Source organism: Tachypleus tridentatus, chromosome 1 (genome assembly GCF_004210375.1).
Source record: "Tachypleus tridentatus isolate NWPU-2018 chromosome 1, ASM421037v1, whole genome shotgun sequence".
Taxonomy (NCBI): Eukaryota; Metazoa; Arthropoda; class Merostomata; order Xiphosura; family Limulidae; genus Tachypleus; species Tachypleus tridentatus.
In genome coordinates this window covers 62,059,167-62,075,910 of record NC_134825.1, presented here as the reverse complement: position 1 = coordinate 62,075,910, position 16,744 = coordinate 62,059,167, and the positions used below count along the sequence as shown (strand labels likewise).

The 16,744-nt window shown below is 31.8% G+C and overlaps 1 protein-coding gene across 1 annotated transcript; it reads left to right on the top strand.

The window, feature by feature from the left end:
- Positions 1-6,234: 6,234 nt before the first annotated feature.
- Positions 6,235-12,746, top strand: LOC143249949 (uncharacterized). The gene is made up of 6 exons (XM_076500580.1): positions 6,235-6,430; positions 6,988-7,049; positions 8,367-8,414; positions 10,592-10,627; positions 11,568-11,624; positions 12,592-12,746. Exons 1-6 carry the CDS (start codon positions 6,280-6,282, stop codon positions 12,607-12,609), a joined length of 372 nt encoding a protein of 123 aa, XP_076356695.1. The 5' UTR covers positions 6,235-6,279; the 3' UTR covers positions 12,610-12,746.
- Positions 12,747-16,744: the final 3,998 nt, after the last annotated feature.

Sequence of the window (16,744 nt, the reverse complement as noted above, 5' to 3'; positions counted from 1 at the left end):
AAATAGGCATAACCAAAAGGAATAGACTAGATTGCACTTTCAGCTTAAATTATAGCTTTTTCATATTAAATTCATTTTCATTTCTTCATACTTTTTCTAATCAGAAGACAGGATAAATATTTTAATGGTGTACACATTTATTTATAATGTATGTTATAAATCAGTATTGTCTTACTGTCATTTTACATGTAGAACTTATATGTAAATATATTCTGGAAAATGTGGTCATTTGTATTTTACTAGCTTTACTATGTTGTATTTTACTATAAGAGACACATGTATACTGAAATGTTTGGAAGTTAAATTCCTTCTGATCGTTTTAGATTTCTTTTCATATGTGTTTGTTCAATACTTTATAAAATTTTTTCCACTGTCTTGGTGCTCATCCTACAGGCTTACAATGATACAATTTGAGTTTTGATACCCTTGGTGGGCAGAGCAAAAATAGCTCACTGTATAGCTTTGGCCTTTTCCACAACCAGACTGATTTTTAATGTACAACAATGAGTGTCAGTTATATTTATAATGAAAGCAACAGTTAAATATTAGTGTATACAGCTGTTCTTATGTAACATGAAATAATATAATGTTTTACATGTATACAGGGGTTAGAGGTTAGGAACTTCCACTGGATGAACTCTGGGGTACTACTTTTTGGTCAAAAGTAGTATTATATAATTCTTTTTACCACAGGATAATCCGAAACAGTATGTGAACAGTATGATTAATTTGGATTGTGACATAGTTTGTGCATACATTAAAATAAGTTATTTCATGAACAAGAGATTTTATTGTTGTTCTAAACTCTACACAGTTTAACCCTACAACATGTGTGATGTACAAGAACATAGAGCAATCTTATGTGGTAGCTTAGTAACCTTCAATTTACAGCCTGGGTCATTTAAGTCACACAATGTACAGGAATTTTACATACATGTAGAAGAAGAAATGGAATAAGGATAATTGCATATAAAGTATTTTTAAATAACTGATTATTGTATATTCAAAGTTTATTCCAAGTGTTGTTCCCTAAACTTTTTCACTGAAATTGAATACTGATTTATTACCCTTAATACATTTGCACATAATATCTTTCACTTATAAGTGCTTGAATAGATACCACTTTTTAGTAGCCATGTCAATCACAATGATCATTCTGTGTTTGTATGCCTGTAAACAAAAAAAGATAAGTGATGCCTGAAACAGCATAAAGATAATCATTGTTTTTAAATGGCGGTAGTGATATTATGCTAAATTTCTTGTAGTACGTTATTTTCTTCCAAATGCCATTTGAAATATAATCTGTTTTATGCATTTACTTCATTTTTCATGTTTCAATGATGACCTGTATGTTTCTGTGTAAATTAAAACACCATATGTAAAATATTTTGTTAGTTTGAGTAAATTCTATTGATGATACAGTGCTAAAAGTGACTTATATAACCTCACAATGCAAGCTAAATGGCTTGATAATTTATTTTTACCATATACTTAAACATTAAGTTATGTATGTGTCACTTATTATTTGTGGCTCTGGTGAAATTATTTCTTGATTTCCATTTAAATAAACACTGAAATACTAACATGACAGTTATTTCACAGATATCAGATATTTAGTCTTAAAGAGATACAGAACTATTTTCAAAAAGTACAGTGCAATCTATGAAGAGAATTGACTCATATCTACATTAAAGAATAAGGGATATCAGATACTTATACAAACTAGTCAAAACTAAATTACTTTTCGGAAAATGTAGTAAAAAATACTAATTTCCTTTCGCTAGGATTTGTAAATTATTTTATGACAATTTGGAAGACTAAGGAAATGTCAATTTGTACATGTGGATGTGGGAATGTTTTCTTGATTGAAGTTTAAAAAAAGAAATGTATCAGATGTATCTCATACAGTCACACATACACATATTTAGGGATATGAGAATGGCATTTTTGTCATCTAATAATAGCTGTGTAAATCTTTCTTTGGGAGGCCCATTGTTGTTGAAACAGTTGGAGACGAAATAGGTATCTTGCCATTCATTTACTTCATGAAGGAGGTTCAACACTGTAAAGTTGAGTAACTGAGCATGTAAATATTATTTTCAGTACATTAAAAATATTGCTGGATTCCCAATGAAAGTTAAACAGTTGTATAAATATTTGACTAACATTTATTATTTTTTTAAAGTTACATCTTGCAGTGTTTTTCACACATGTTGACAGAGCTTTTGAACAAAATAATCACTACGTTTTGGAAGTTTTGTCTCAATTATTTTTTTATTAAGTTAATTTAACTGACAATTGTTTACTGAGTACATTATTCAAGGTAAGGATATGATTGTGATGCATTTAAACAAAAATAGTTTTTTATAATTTTAGTTGTAGATGAAAATCCTTCATGCGAAATCAATTTTTTAAAAAATAAAATTAAATCCAGAATTATTTTCCTTAACTTGAAAAATATTGACGATTTAATTACCATTAGTAATCTAGTAATAAGTAATTATATTAGTAACATTTATCTTGTAGTTCTACAGATTGAGAATATATCCAAATCATATACTGAAGCACACTATTAAGGCAATTAATAATTATAATGATATTTATAACAGAAGAAATTATTTTAAACACGTGGACTTATTTCTCCAAATAATAATGTACCAACATATGTCGTATAGAGAATTACATACTTACAGCTTCTTAGATAGTTTATAGCAATATACAGTTTTTAATATTAAATATAAATACATTCGTACATAGACTGATTTTTAATGGTTTTGATGAAAATCGTTAATCAAACATTTTAAATTATTTTTAATAAATATAAATGTTTTCTTTAAATTTAGAAATAATGACACAATTATAATATATAGTCAAATAGTATCTTAAAAATTATTGAAAATGAAATAAACTTCATTATTTGGACAATTATATACATTATATAGGTGGACAAATATATTTGTATCACATTCCTCACAGAAGAGCCGCCTCTGTTTTGTTTTTTTCAAACCATTGAAGATCCAAGTAGTAACATCGTAGGACGGTTGTTGTTGTTTTTCAATAAAACACAAAGTTACACAATGGCCTATCTGTGCTCTGCCCACCACGGGTATCTAAACCCGCTTTTTAGCGTTCAAAGTTCGCAGACATACTTGTGAGCCACTGGGGAGCTCGTCGGACGGAGGATGGGAGTTGCACGAATAGTAAGGGTTAGGTTTAGTATGGTAGTACGTTATCATATTGATGGAATACTAACTTCAAGAATAGTTTTACTGCTTACCCCTACTCAACTTGTGAACAACCACCTTCATACTTGAGACTGCAGACAGCGAAAAGTGACAAACATGTGGGACGTTGCTGGTTTCAGTATCCATATCTCCTCAATTTTATCTTCTGAACATATGATATCAGCGAAATTGATGTTAAAACGGATAGAGAGTGTTCCTCAAAAGCAACTTAGGTCTTACTTCCTCAGGATCTCAAAAAAACCAAGGCACGTTACACAATTACTTTAAAAAGTGAATTGTTTGACTAATTAACAAAATAATATGTTGGCACACGTTCCCCTGTGTTTTAGTATGGTTTTATTGGCTATTAGCTGTAAAATATAGGTATTAATCAAATAATATGAGACTGGGAAGAGTAACCTAAGACGTTATGTTAACTTTTAATGTTCGTTTTGTTGGTGATGAAGATGCAAACAAGCAATACGATACAAAAAACATCTTGCCGGAAGTGACAGTGGAATGATACGTATTTTTGAAATAAGTAAAACGTTAGTTTATTCCGGGTAAATATAAAACATACAAGACAAACACAGAAAGCTATATGCTCAATATTACTACATGGTATTAACCTACTTAAAATATATTGTAAACAATCAGAAACATGTTCAAGTGACTGATCAAACATTACTGATAAACGAGCAAATAAAACTTCACCAATACGTGCCTCGTGCTATCCATCCATCTTTCAATAATAACTAATATATCTGAAATATCCAGCTTAAATTATTTACAGGGTTTACATGAATATTATTTAAAGCAACATTTTAAGAAAAACATAATTAAAATTGTTTGTTTGCTTGCAATTAAGCATCGTGACAAACAATTGGCTGTGAACGCTATGCTGCCCACAAGTATCAATACACGGTTTCTAGCGTTGGAAGATCACGATGGTAAAGTATAATTACAGTGATTTCCATTAATGAAGATAAAATAAGAATCCAGTAATAGAAGAGAAGAAAATGTTGTTTGGGGTATTTCATATTTCTCTGATTTGTATAACGTCAGATTTCTTTAAAGAATTGTCAGAAACTTTGATAATGACAGCGACTTACTAATACATGAATAAAACTAATTTTGTTCGTTTTGGAATGATTTTTGTTAAAAGCAAAGCTACACTGTAGGCTTCCTGTGCTCCACCTAACGCGTTTACGAAACCCAATTTTAAATCTCAGCAATAAGCATAACGGTTAGGCACTGAGGAAAAGGGTTCAGAAGAAATATTAAATCATATCATATAATTATTCTCCTTGGTTCTTATGTTTTGAATAATAATGTTCAACATTTAATGGTGCACAATTTGAATCCTCAAAACTTTCTGTATTTTGTCATAGCACACTTCGCCATTGAGCTTTCTTGAACGAAATTATAATTGCGAGCACTACCAAAAAAACACATTAAACATATATATAACTTAGCAAAACGTTTTGTGGGAGATAAACATAGCTGTTTATATCTCATATTTAAGTTGATTTTTACAAAATGGTCGGCACGTTATGTTAAACCGTACATAAAGAACACATTTTCAAGTGAAGATAACTTTGTGATTATAAATAATATGGTGATAATGGTATTTACAATTAACTTTAAGAGCTATTTTGAATTATGTGTTTTTTTCTTGATGATTACCACATCACCTTCATGCTTACTGTTATGGTTTTCCATTACCTTTCTGAAACCTTCCTTTCATGTTTTTAGTCACGAAATGGTTACTTCTTTGTGCACTTTTACTAATGTAATGGTCTTCTATTTCTAGTATTTAAAAATATAACACATTTTTAATATAATATCTTCACAACAAAATAATGCTTTCACATCAAATATTCAGCTAATTCAGTAATTCTACAATCTTCATCAAATTATTTATTATAATTTAGAGACTCAATTAAAATGTTATCATGAATATGCTCGGATATACCTTAGTTTATGAAGTTTCCTTGATGTTATACATACCTTTTACATCAGTTTCTGAGCTGCGTTACTCGGGTGAGCGAATTAACAATGATTGCTTACATCTAATCGTATTTTCTTATATTTTACTGTAGGTTGATGCGATTTTGTAGTTTATTTTGTTTTATTTTTGTTGTTTTCAATGCAGTCTTACACAATGATCTATCAGTTCTGTGTCTGTCTCTGAAAATAAAAACCCGAATTTTAGAAGCATAAGCCTTCAAGCTTCCGGCTGAACCAGGTGAAGACAAGGGAAGCAATACTTGGATCCGGGATTTGCAGTACATTATGTTAACAAGTAAGACATCCCTGGCCGTGTTGAGTGTCAGCGTTCAACCGAAGTCGCTTGAAAGGCTTTTTTATCAGTAAATAATTTCCACTTTAGAATAACTTATACACAACTATTATATCGGAAATGAAATGTTTGACCTCTGCCATCCAGCGTACGAATACATTCGTTTTTATTGTTTCACAATACTTATACTAACGAATTTTTCTTGGTTTATGATATTGGCATTGACTAGTTATGAACCAGAGAGAACACTTTATTCGGCATCAAAGTATCTACGTGTACAGCATGAAAAACTTAATGAAACAGCATCCACATAAAATTGTATAATAAAATACAGGAAATATTCGTAAAATAAACCATTTCAGTAGCTACTTATTATTATTTTGTTATGGATACAAATGTCGAAGCATTTAGAAACCAAAAGAAAAGATGAAATAACAGATATCTGCATCGTGAGACCACGCCTACTACACCATCTGTCTAAGCAGTCTTCTGTTAGCCAAGATAATTAAACAGCTTATATATGACTCATTTATGAAGTACATTTTAAATGCAAATTCCAACTTTGTTCTCTCAACCGGCAAATGCACAATTTTACCAGCTGTTTAAACACTGAAGCAATTATGCAGGCATAAGTCGTCCAATAAGGGTGCAGAGTGTAGGAAATGCAGACCAAACTGGTTCAAAGGTTTTCCTACATATATACAGCCCTCACAGTGTGGTACAACATCAAACAGAAGTGTTCATCTCTTAACAATGAAGATCACACTTATTGTCCTGGTCTTGACCTTCGCTGTTATTGGTAGCGGTCACAGACCGAAAATTTCAAGACCACCACGTTCGAATCAATATGGTCCAACACCAAGAGTAATGATGATAATGCGTTCTATCCGAAATGTCATCTGTGGTGAGTCTGTGTTTTTTTATAAGCATCTCGATATAATCTCTTGAAGGAGATTGAATTTTGTTTAAATTAAATCGAATATGTTAATATCAAACACATGTCTGTATTCACATAAAGCTTTCTTTATATCATATTGTTTTGAATTACCAAACACTGTTCCTCTTTCACTAATAACACTTAATTTCCCAGGAAAATCATTGAATTGTTTTTATGAAAATCTTTGTAATGGCTTATCGGTGTCTTCTTCATCGCGGTGGATCTAGCCTGAGTCAATGAACTTACTGCCAATCCACTGCAAGTCACTTTGTCAATGATAAATTTTAAGCCTTAATATACTACTGTGCAATTATGTACGAAAGGTGAACATGTAACATCGATATCGGATGTCTCAGAAGTATTGAACGGTCTAGGTATATCGCTCATGGATCAAAATGGCAGTCTTCTGAGATATTAATATGATAATATGAGAGCCAATAATATACCATTATAACTGGACATAGTCCAATGATTGTTTTAATAATATGCAAAGATAACCGATAGAAGTAAATCTCTTTTTGCAGCCGCTTCAGACTGTGTTGATGACGACCTGAAACACCAGATCATAGGCTGTCTCCCTGAAGAAGTAAGTTTTGCAGCATCAACACTAACTTTCTATACTAGGTGGTAAATGGTCTTAACATTCCAGTATAAATTTTGAGAGTATTGGCTGGACGACAGTGGTACACAGCACAAAAATAATTTGTATTCTTTATCATAAGGAAATAAGTAAAGACTTTTGTGTTTTCGTCGTTGTTTTAAAATACAGTAAAAGTGTGGCATACAGATATTGTGTGAGTGTTGGAAATATATTAAGTTGAAAGAGGCTTAGGATAAGGGGTGTTGGGTGATTTTAAACTGGAGTATTTATTATTTGTTTGTAGATAAAGGAGAATATAGTCAGTAATTATAAGTTTAAATAGCAGGATAAGGAAATGATTCCATTGAATTAAAGGTGGAAGCCGTCCGTTGCTGAGAAATATGTCATGGTTTAGAGTTAACTTTCTCACTCGTGTAGTTGCGCATGAGATTCATATAAAACCCAAGCAGTATAGTTACAGTGTCTAAAAGATCGTGCTAGGTGTCGCCACTAATGGATTTAATTGGAATATATTGAACGTCAATGTAATAAATGTATTAATGGATATATTTAAAAACAAAAAAGAAGTTATATATTTCATCAGTAAACTGTGGATCCATGGTCCATGATAAAGAGTTAGCACACAAAACGTGCAATGAATTTCAAATAAGATACTCGAAACTCAATCACTTTTGAATAGTTTCAAAAGAATTTTCAATGTTTAACATACTGAACTATTTGTTTAATCACCAGGATCACTTCCACCTACTGTAAAACTAAAAGTAAAGTAAATGCACACAACTTTTTTTTTATTTTAACTAAAAGATAAATATAATTGTGAATGTTTCTTTTATTAGATAGGTGGACGATTAATGCAATTATTATTATAAATCTGTACTTATGTCGAATTCACTCGATTACTATACTGGCTTTTTAAATACAAAAAATTGTTTTATTGTTCAAATTAAAATGTGAAGTTTTTTTTCATAAAAATCTCAAATATTGTCTGTAATGTAGTATGTAGCCTTTAAATATGTGCTAAAAGATAAATAAATTTATAAAAATATGCAGATTTACTTGAGGAATAATGCAATGTGTACTTGATTTGTAATTGCAAGTGTTTCACAAAATTAACAGTTCACAGTATTTAGATTATATTGTTTTACGAAATAAGTCGTCCGGAGAGTGGCTTATCAAAGCCTTTGTAAAAGTGTTATATACAAAGGCAATGTAAGAAGTAAGTTTAGTGATAAAAGGACAATGTCATGAATACATAAGACATACTTACGCTGATTTATTTTACGTTTTTTTTTTACTGTATAGCTGACACATCTAGGAGATCAGTCCACATGCGGTCAGAGGCCTGAAATAGTAAGTATAATTCCATTTCAACTTTACAATTACACAATGTATTTAACTTGTTCTTCCATCCTCCTTATTTCCAGCCTCTCCTTTTTCTTATTTCATTGTTTTGTTCTTTTTATCCAAATCTGTTCGCATGATGTTATAGAGCAGCTGTATTCTCTGCACTATTTTCGTTACTACTAGAACTGTGTGTGCCTACTTATGTCATTCGCACTCTCTTCTCTCGCCGTTTACTACTATATGATCGAGGCAGGGCCGCCATATATTAGGAAGTTTACTTTTTGTATTATATATAGATATATTCAGTTACAATATATTCTGTGTGTTACTGTTGGGATAAGGATTCTTTTAAAGTAGATGTCTCTGATTTGATGAAATAGAAACAGCACTCAATTAACTACTTTAAAAAATAATATATATATTAGGAACTAGTTAAACGTGCGTAGAACAAATTCTTTACACTATAGATGATCAGAGGCATATTATAGACACTGTTCAGTCTTCTCTAGGTCAGTCACGGCCAGGTGGTTAAGCTCTTTTACTCTTAATTTGAGGGTCGCCCTTTAAACCGTGGGGGAGTTCACAAGTCGTGCTTTTTCTCTCTTCCTGTCACCCAACTGAGCACAGTTCAGTTACGTTTCATCGAGTTACCATTCTTTACTTCCAAAATTGTCTGCTCCTTCTTTCGTAATGTGGCAGTCTTTCAGTAATTGTCTAATTTCTGTCGACAGGCAGGTTACATTACTTTAGAAATCTCTTTGACAAAATACACTATTCGTTTTATCTCTTTCAACATCGTTAATATCGCTCTGATATATATCAACAGTTAGGCCTTGTCTGTCCAAATGTATCTTCTACATTATTTTATTTAGCGTAACGGCCGAACATGGCCAGGTGGTTGAGATACTCAACACGTAGTCCAAAAAGCTTGCCATTTCAGCCGTAGGGGTGTTGTAATGTGTCAGTGATTTCCACTATTCGCTGGTAAAATAGTAGCCCAAGAATTGGTGATGACTATTTGTCTTCCCTCTAGTCTTACACTGCCAAATTAGTGACGGCTAGCGCAGATAGCCCTCGTGTAGCTTTGTGTGAAATTCGAAACATACCAAACGTAGCTTCTCGACTTTGTCTTTATCTGTCTGCTCTTTACTCGTCTAACACGATTTATATATTTATAACTAAATCGTCAGCTCGTCTTCGAATATACAACGCCAAAATCAGTGGTTTTGTTCCCCTTGGGGACTCAATGGATAGCCCCATTGCTATAAGAAAACTCATACATTTGTATTCAATATTTCATCTTTAAAACAAATAGAATGAAGGTGTGTCAAAATAAAAATATATTCCACAGTTTTCAGATACTGTTAATTTATTATTTATAATGTTATTTATATTTGATGTATTGTTAGCAAAAGTAGACCCTCACATGAATGAGGAAATACGGTTTTATTCTTTTCTTAAGAATAAGCGTTCACTTTTAAGACATTGCAGCTGAATTGTAGAGTATATTAAATTTATAGAAGGATAATTATGTATGCTTTGAATAGAGATAAGTTTTGTAAATATGAATAGGTATTATGTTTGTGATAAATTGAAAATAAATGACAAATGATTAGGGTATCTATTCGTTAAGAGATCATTAGCAAGTTGTCGTTACATCTATATAAATATACAAATGAAAGTGCACAGATCGTTTCATTCTGATTTTTACAATGTCTCACGATTTAGAGTTAAAGGAAACGCTATCTGGTAACGTAGTTGATATAAGAATTTGAATATTTATGAATTTATAAATTTTTTATAGGTTGTATTTATTTTATTTACTTGACAAGCAACAACTAAGAGTACGGTACACCAAACAAACAGATAAAGTAGTAACAGCTATTTGGTCTATCTTTTGAGAATGTGAATAAACATTGATTTGCATATACATGTTTTGAAAAAGTTATTCCTCCATATTTTTCACCTATTTCACTTGTGCTCTTTGAGCATTTTTATAATTTAAAGAAGACATTAAACAGATACTAAAATCAAATTCTCCAAAGCAAGAATTTCTTATGAGATCTATATAAAGAACTTGTTTAGAGGAAAGCTATGAATGAAAAGATACACTTTACACGAAAAAAGTTTTATTCTATCAAGAACATACTGTTTTTTGTTTTGTTTTTTCTCCTTTTTTACAGACTAGAGATACTGCAGAAGCTGTGATAGAAGCTGTGGTAAGTAGATATTTTTCTTGATTTACTTATGATATTTCTCATAGATAATATTCTATTAATGATTTTATCAGGATAAATAAATATTTCCAGGTTCGTAAGATGAAGAATAAATTTATCCTAACGAATCACGTTTATTGAGGTTGGAAAAACGTCAAAAAAGTTAAATCCCTTTCAAAAATACTTTTTAAAATAATGGTTAAAGAATTTGCCTCTTAAATTTATTTTTCTCATACATGACATTTTCAAAGTCTACTACTAGTAGATCTTATTTCTGAATGTCAATGTGCTGTAACCTATTTTAAATAAAGCTATTTGTTAAATTATTCATTGTTAATTGCAGGGTACATTATTTTATGACATCCGTGTACAAGTTAAAGGAAATCATTTTTTTTACTTTCTGACATTAATGCTAACATCTAATTTTTGGCTATTTTTATAAATTATATAAAATTTGCTTTTAAAAGTATAAATGTTTAAAACAGAATGTCTTAATATTAAAAATCGAAAATTGATACACGTCTCGATGTTACAATGTTATAATGTTTTGTCTTCCTTCTAAGCAGTATTCTGATATTTGTAAAAAAAAAAAAGTTGACTTTGAATGGCATAAAAAATTAAATATCATTTTATCATGGATTCCGTTTGAACTATTTATAAAACATATTTGATTACTTATTAGATACTGGGAAAACATCAATAAATGTCTTTAAGACTATGAGAAACAAATATATATTTGAATAGCCTAAATCAGACAGTTATTTTCATAAAAGATCATTTCTAGTTTATATTAACTTTAATAACTAGTACTTTTAATCATCTCGTGTTGTTTTGTTTGAAATTTATTCCTTATGTAGATGTTTATGAAAACCTAAATAGTTTTTATGCAATAAAAAACTCGCTCATGAATGTCTCGTTATTAATGTTGTGTTTCTCCTTTTAGAATGAATCGTGCATTGGAAAGCTTATCAATTTGAAATTGATCCTGTGTTCCCAACCGGTAAGTTCAATCTAATTCTGTTGAAGGCATCAGATGAAATTGTGCAAAATGTTTAATTTATAATTGTTGAGGATTTAAGTTATCATGTACCTTTTAATTATAAATTTCATTATTAGATGAAGTTATTCATATAATTGGTAGATATTTTGATAAAACGAAAATATATTGGATTTGATTACTCAAATGTTTTAAACTTAATAATCAAATTACACATTAACCACGAGTATAACAGATGTACAATGCCTTTCATTGATCAAGTTATAATGAGTCCTCTGGTGAGACTACATTAAGTTTAGTAACTTACAGCGCTTATAATGGGGTTCGATTCACCGCTATTGATACAACAGATAGTCCAATGTAGCATTTTTCTAGAAACAAACAAAGTTATAATAAAATAATCTAAACAGAAAAGTAAAAACCATCACTTGCGGTATTTAACATGTTCTTATTTTAGAATGTCATCTGTTTTCTTAAGGATTATGAAAGATGTTTAACACTGAAAATAACCAATCAGTTAAAATGTAGAAAATTGTGTGTTTCTTATATCAAAGCCACATCGCGCTGTCTGCTGAGTTCACCAAAGAGAATCGAACCCCTGATTTTAGCGTTGTAAATCCAGAGACATACCGCTGTACTAGCCGGGACGCGTATTTCCATTCTACAGTGTTTTTAGTTGACTCTGGAAAAATTATTTATAAAACTCAAACCAAAGTTTAATATTTTTATTGAAACTATATTGTATAAAGTAAATTGTTTATCGTATTTATTTTTGAATAACAAGGTCGAGGACTTTATTTTATATTTTTAACCTCTCACCTACTGACTGATTCGTCTAACGAAATAAAACATTCTATTTCGTTGTTTTACTTTTTCAAAGTTTATCGTGGTGTTTGACAAATGTTATTTATGATTACATTATTGTTTTTGATTGTCACTTTTTTTAAGTCAGGAATTTCATTTATTTCAGAATCGCAGTCAACAGTAAAAAATCTCAATTTCTTGAAAGACGAATCGGACGTGAAGACCAAACTTATTCGCACACTTGTCCTATATTAATTACTAACACTTTATACAGAATATGGAAAATTATTAAAAAATATGAATAAAATATTTTTCACTTGCTTTTTGTGTTGTCAGACAGTTTATAAAATTCATTATATTATAGCAGTTCTTCAGCGTTAATTTAAACCTTTAAGTAACTTGTTGTCACATGATGCAGAAACGATGATCACTTCTCAGCGAACTTCTGGACCATGTAGACCACTTTTTTCCCCCGAATCATTAAGAATATTTACAGTTAATGCTTGTTTGTTTTGCATTTCGCTCAAAGCTACACGAAAGCTGTCTGCATTAGCCGTCTCTAATTCAGCAAAGTATAAGACCACACGGATGGCAGTTAGTTATCACCATCCATCGCTAACTGTCGGGCTATTCTTTTACCAACGAAGAGTGAGACTAACCGTCACATTATAACGCCCCTACGGATGAAAGTACAAGCTTGTTTGGTGCGACGGGGATTCGAACCCGCGACCCTCTGATTACGAGTCGAACGCCTTAACCCACCTGGTCATGCCGGATAAATGTGTTTGAACTGCTTATCATGTGAATTTTTTTGTGTGCAGGTCAAACCAATCCTCAGCTATTCAAAGAAGAATTTTTATGTGTCCAAGATTTCTTTCAATGCAACTGAATATCGCATAATATTTGACTGTGATAATGCTTGCAACCATTTAGAAATATAAAAGTGAATTACATTTTATTGAACGTCTCCAATATTTACACGTTTTTAAGTTTACACTTGTCTGAAAGTTTCAGTTATTTTCGTTGGAAGATCATATGTGAATGAAGTAAGGTTTCAGGTTTTCAGAAAGAAAATTACTATTCCCCGCTGTTTCTATACGCGAATTCTTTATGCTATCAAATACAGAGTATTCGACCACTGTAATTTGGCTATATCTCACTGAACATCCTGAGAATGTCCACAGTTATGCCTCCTTCAATTCCACTTTAAGGATTTGTGATGCAGCCAGTTTAATGATCTTTAACCATTAAAAGTGACCTAGTTGGCATGGTATACAGTGAATACAGATACATTATAAATATTTTAATATGACAAGATATAAAACAGTTTTACAAGGTAGTTAAAATCATTCCCTGTTATTTGAGTTTTATGAAAATCAAGAATCACTTTTTCTGCCATTTTTAAAACAAATGATTGGTCATTCAACTTACATTGTTTTATGAGTTCTTGTTAGATATTTATCTAAACATCTCATACTATTTCATTTCAATGTATAATATAATCACAATGAATAGCAAAAGCAGAATGGAACTAATGTTGTATGTTTAACTGAGTAATGGTAATACATTCCTGGTGTATCTTTAACCAGTTCCCTGAAAGAATTTCTTTCAGGTCATCTTTATGGTCCAAAGTTACTTTTTATGTCACTTGGTTTTGCTATTAATGGAATATATGTCTTTTGCGTATGGCATACAGGATTACCTTGAAATTTGTTACTAGCCATTTGTATATTGACAGTGTCCATTAGGAGCTTCGAACATGTGATACAATCATGGAACTGATGCTCAATGATATAAGAGAAACAGAGTCGACAGACAGCGGTAGTGTGCTTATGTTGTTGGGGATAACTTGCATCGTCTACCTGTCTAAGTATATTACACAACACGGTAGTTTGGAATATTTGTGAAAGATAGGAATTTTGGTTTTAGAATTTCAGTTACAAACTCTGAAATGTACAACAGATAAAAGGCCGAATTTGTGAAAACAAACTGATCGCGTTTGAAAATTAAACTACGTGTTTGTTTTATTGAACACACTTTATTATCGTCTCACTTTACTATCAAGAGTTATTATGTTTATGGGTTTTAAAGTAGCATAATTCTTAATATAAAATCTAGCAAATATTCATTCACTGGTTTCAGCGAAAAAGAATGACAAAAAGTTTAATATAGCACTAAAAAGAGTCTTTATGTACTTTTATTTGTTTTAAACGTAGACAGAGAAAAGTGAAGTATTGTCGATATTCTAAATTTCTACCATTTTTTTACGAATTCAGAATTTGATAGGAAAAAAACCACTACAAAATATTTGATTAGAAACAGATCTCTCTATTGAATACAACCTGGTGGGGCTAAACAGTTAATAGACCAAATATTTGTATTGCTGGAAACTGATTGCTTGTTTGTTCGAAGCTGAGCCTGAAGTTACACAATTGGATATTTGCCCTCTCCCCACCACGGGTACCTAAATACGGCTTTTAGCGTTATCAGTCTGTGGGCATACCCTCGTGCCCCTAAGGGGCAGAAAATTGCATTTCAGAGCATCTTGTGATAAGTTACCAATAAGATAATTTATGTTATTTGTGAATATATAATTTTTGATAAATATTTCGGGAGTTATCATTATCACTCTTACCAAAATAATGGCCCGGCATGGCCTAGCGCGTAAGGCGTGCGACTCGTAATCCGAGGGTCGCGGGTTCGCGCCCGTCGTGCCAGACATGTTCGCCCTCCCAGCCGTGGGGTGTATAATGTGACGGTCAATCCCACTATTCGTTGGTAAAAGAGTAGCCCAAGAGTTGGCGGTGGGTGGTGATGACTAGCTGCCTTCCCTCTAGTCTTACACTGCTAAATTAGGGACGGCTAGCACAGATAGCCCTCGAGTAGCTTTGTGCGAAATTCCAAAACAAACAAACAAACAAACCAAAATAACAGACCGGGCATGGCCAGGTGGGTTAAGGCGTTCGACTCGTAATCTGAGGGTCGCGGGTGCGAATCCCCGTCGCACCAGACATGTTCGCCCTTTAAGCCGTGGGGCGTTATAAAGTAACGATCAATCCCACTATTCGTTGGTAAAGAGTAGCCAAAGAGCTGGCGGTGGGTGATAGTGACTATCTGAATTCCCTCTAGTCTTACACTGCAAAATTAAAGACGGCTAGCGCAGATAGCCCTCATATAGCTTTGCGCGAAATTCCAAAAAACAAACAAATAAACCATTATAACAATTGCTACTATTATTTATTATCATCATTACTATAGTAGTAATTATTAATTATCATAATTATAATTAAATGTCATTTTAATTCATTCACTGTTTTGCAAATAAATTAACGTGAAATTCATATTCTATTTCTTCCTTCACATTTAAAATTCACACTAAAACCTTCATTAATTTTTTTTTACTGTTGAGCACTGCTTTAAAAACACCACGGAACAAATTCGTAATTAATATCCAAAACCGTATGTACATCAATCGTCACGTAGGAGCTGTAACGCTCAACCTGCTACTCTCTCAAGATATTGTTAGATTACAGCATACTGAGATAAGCATTTAGTATGTTAATTACACTCATTTATTAATTATATAACATATATATATATGTTTTTCAAAACATATTTTGTGAGACTATTGTTCGTAGTGTAGTTGATCAAAATTAAAATTAACAGAATGTAAGGTGTTTATAATTTAGTATTTCAAAGATCTACTCAAAAAGCACGAGAAAGATTCGAACCCACGGTTTCTTCTTTACTAGAACACGCAATTTAACTAACTAAGCCACAACACTTCACCTGTGCCATCTCGCTCGTTAATGCTGGGTGTTTAATTTAGACACTGGTTTTATATTTTCCCTTGATCTATCATCCACTTCTGCTTCGTGATGACAGCATAATTTAATTCTTCTCAGTATGTTCACCATACAGATTATCGTATTTACAGTAATTACATGCCATGCTAAATAATCACCTATGACATCAACAATAACTTTCTTATCTTTAAGAAAGATTTTCGTTTCCATTTTTATTTTTCCATTTACTTATCTCTCCCTGCCCTAGTTTCTCATCTGCACAGAGCTACAGTCTGACATACTTTACTTTTGGAACCAGCTCATTATAACTATTATTCACAATCCATTTAATCGAAAACAAATTATTTCATAGTTATTTGCATGACTATATTTTTTGTTATTCTATTGAACATCATGGGACAAAAACTTTCTGATGGTCAAATAATCTTGGATGGGTCGACACTGTATGATAAGCGAAGAACAACAGAAAACAAATACAGTTTCAGTGGCACTCGCTGACAACTATGTGTTTTA

Excerpts from the sequence above, each read along its gene's own strand:
- LOC143249949 (XM_076500580.1), top strand. The coding sequence starts at position 6,280 with ATGAAGATCACACTTATTGTCCTGGTCTTGACCTTCGCTGTTATTGGT. Across the intron at positions 7,050-8,366 it reads TAGGCTGTCTCCCTGAAGAA|CTGACACATCTAGGAGATCA; the intron begins GTAAGTTTTGCA and ends TTTACTGTATAG. Across the intron at positions 10,628-11,567 it reads AAGCTGTGATAGAAGCTGTG|AATGAATCGTGCATTGGAAA; the intron begins GTAAGTAGATAT and ends TTCTCCTTTTAG.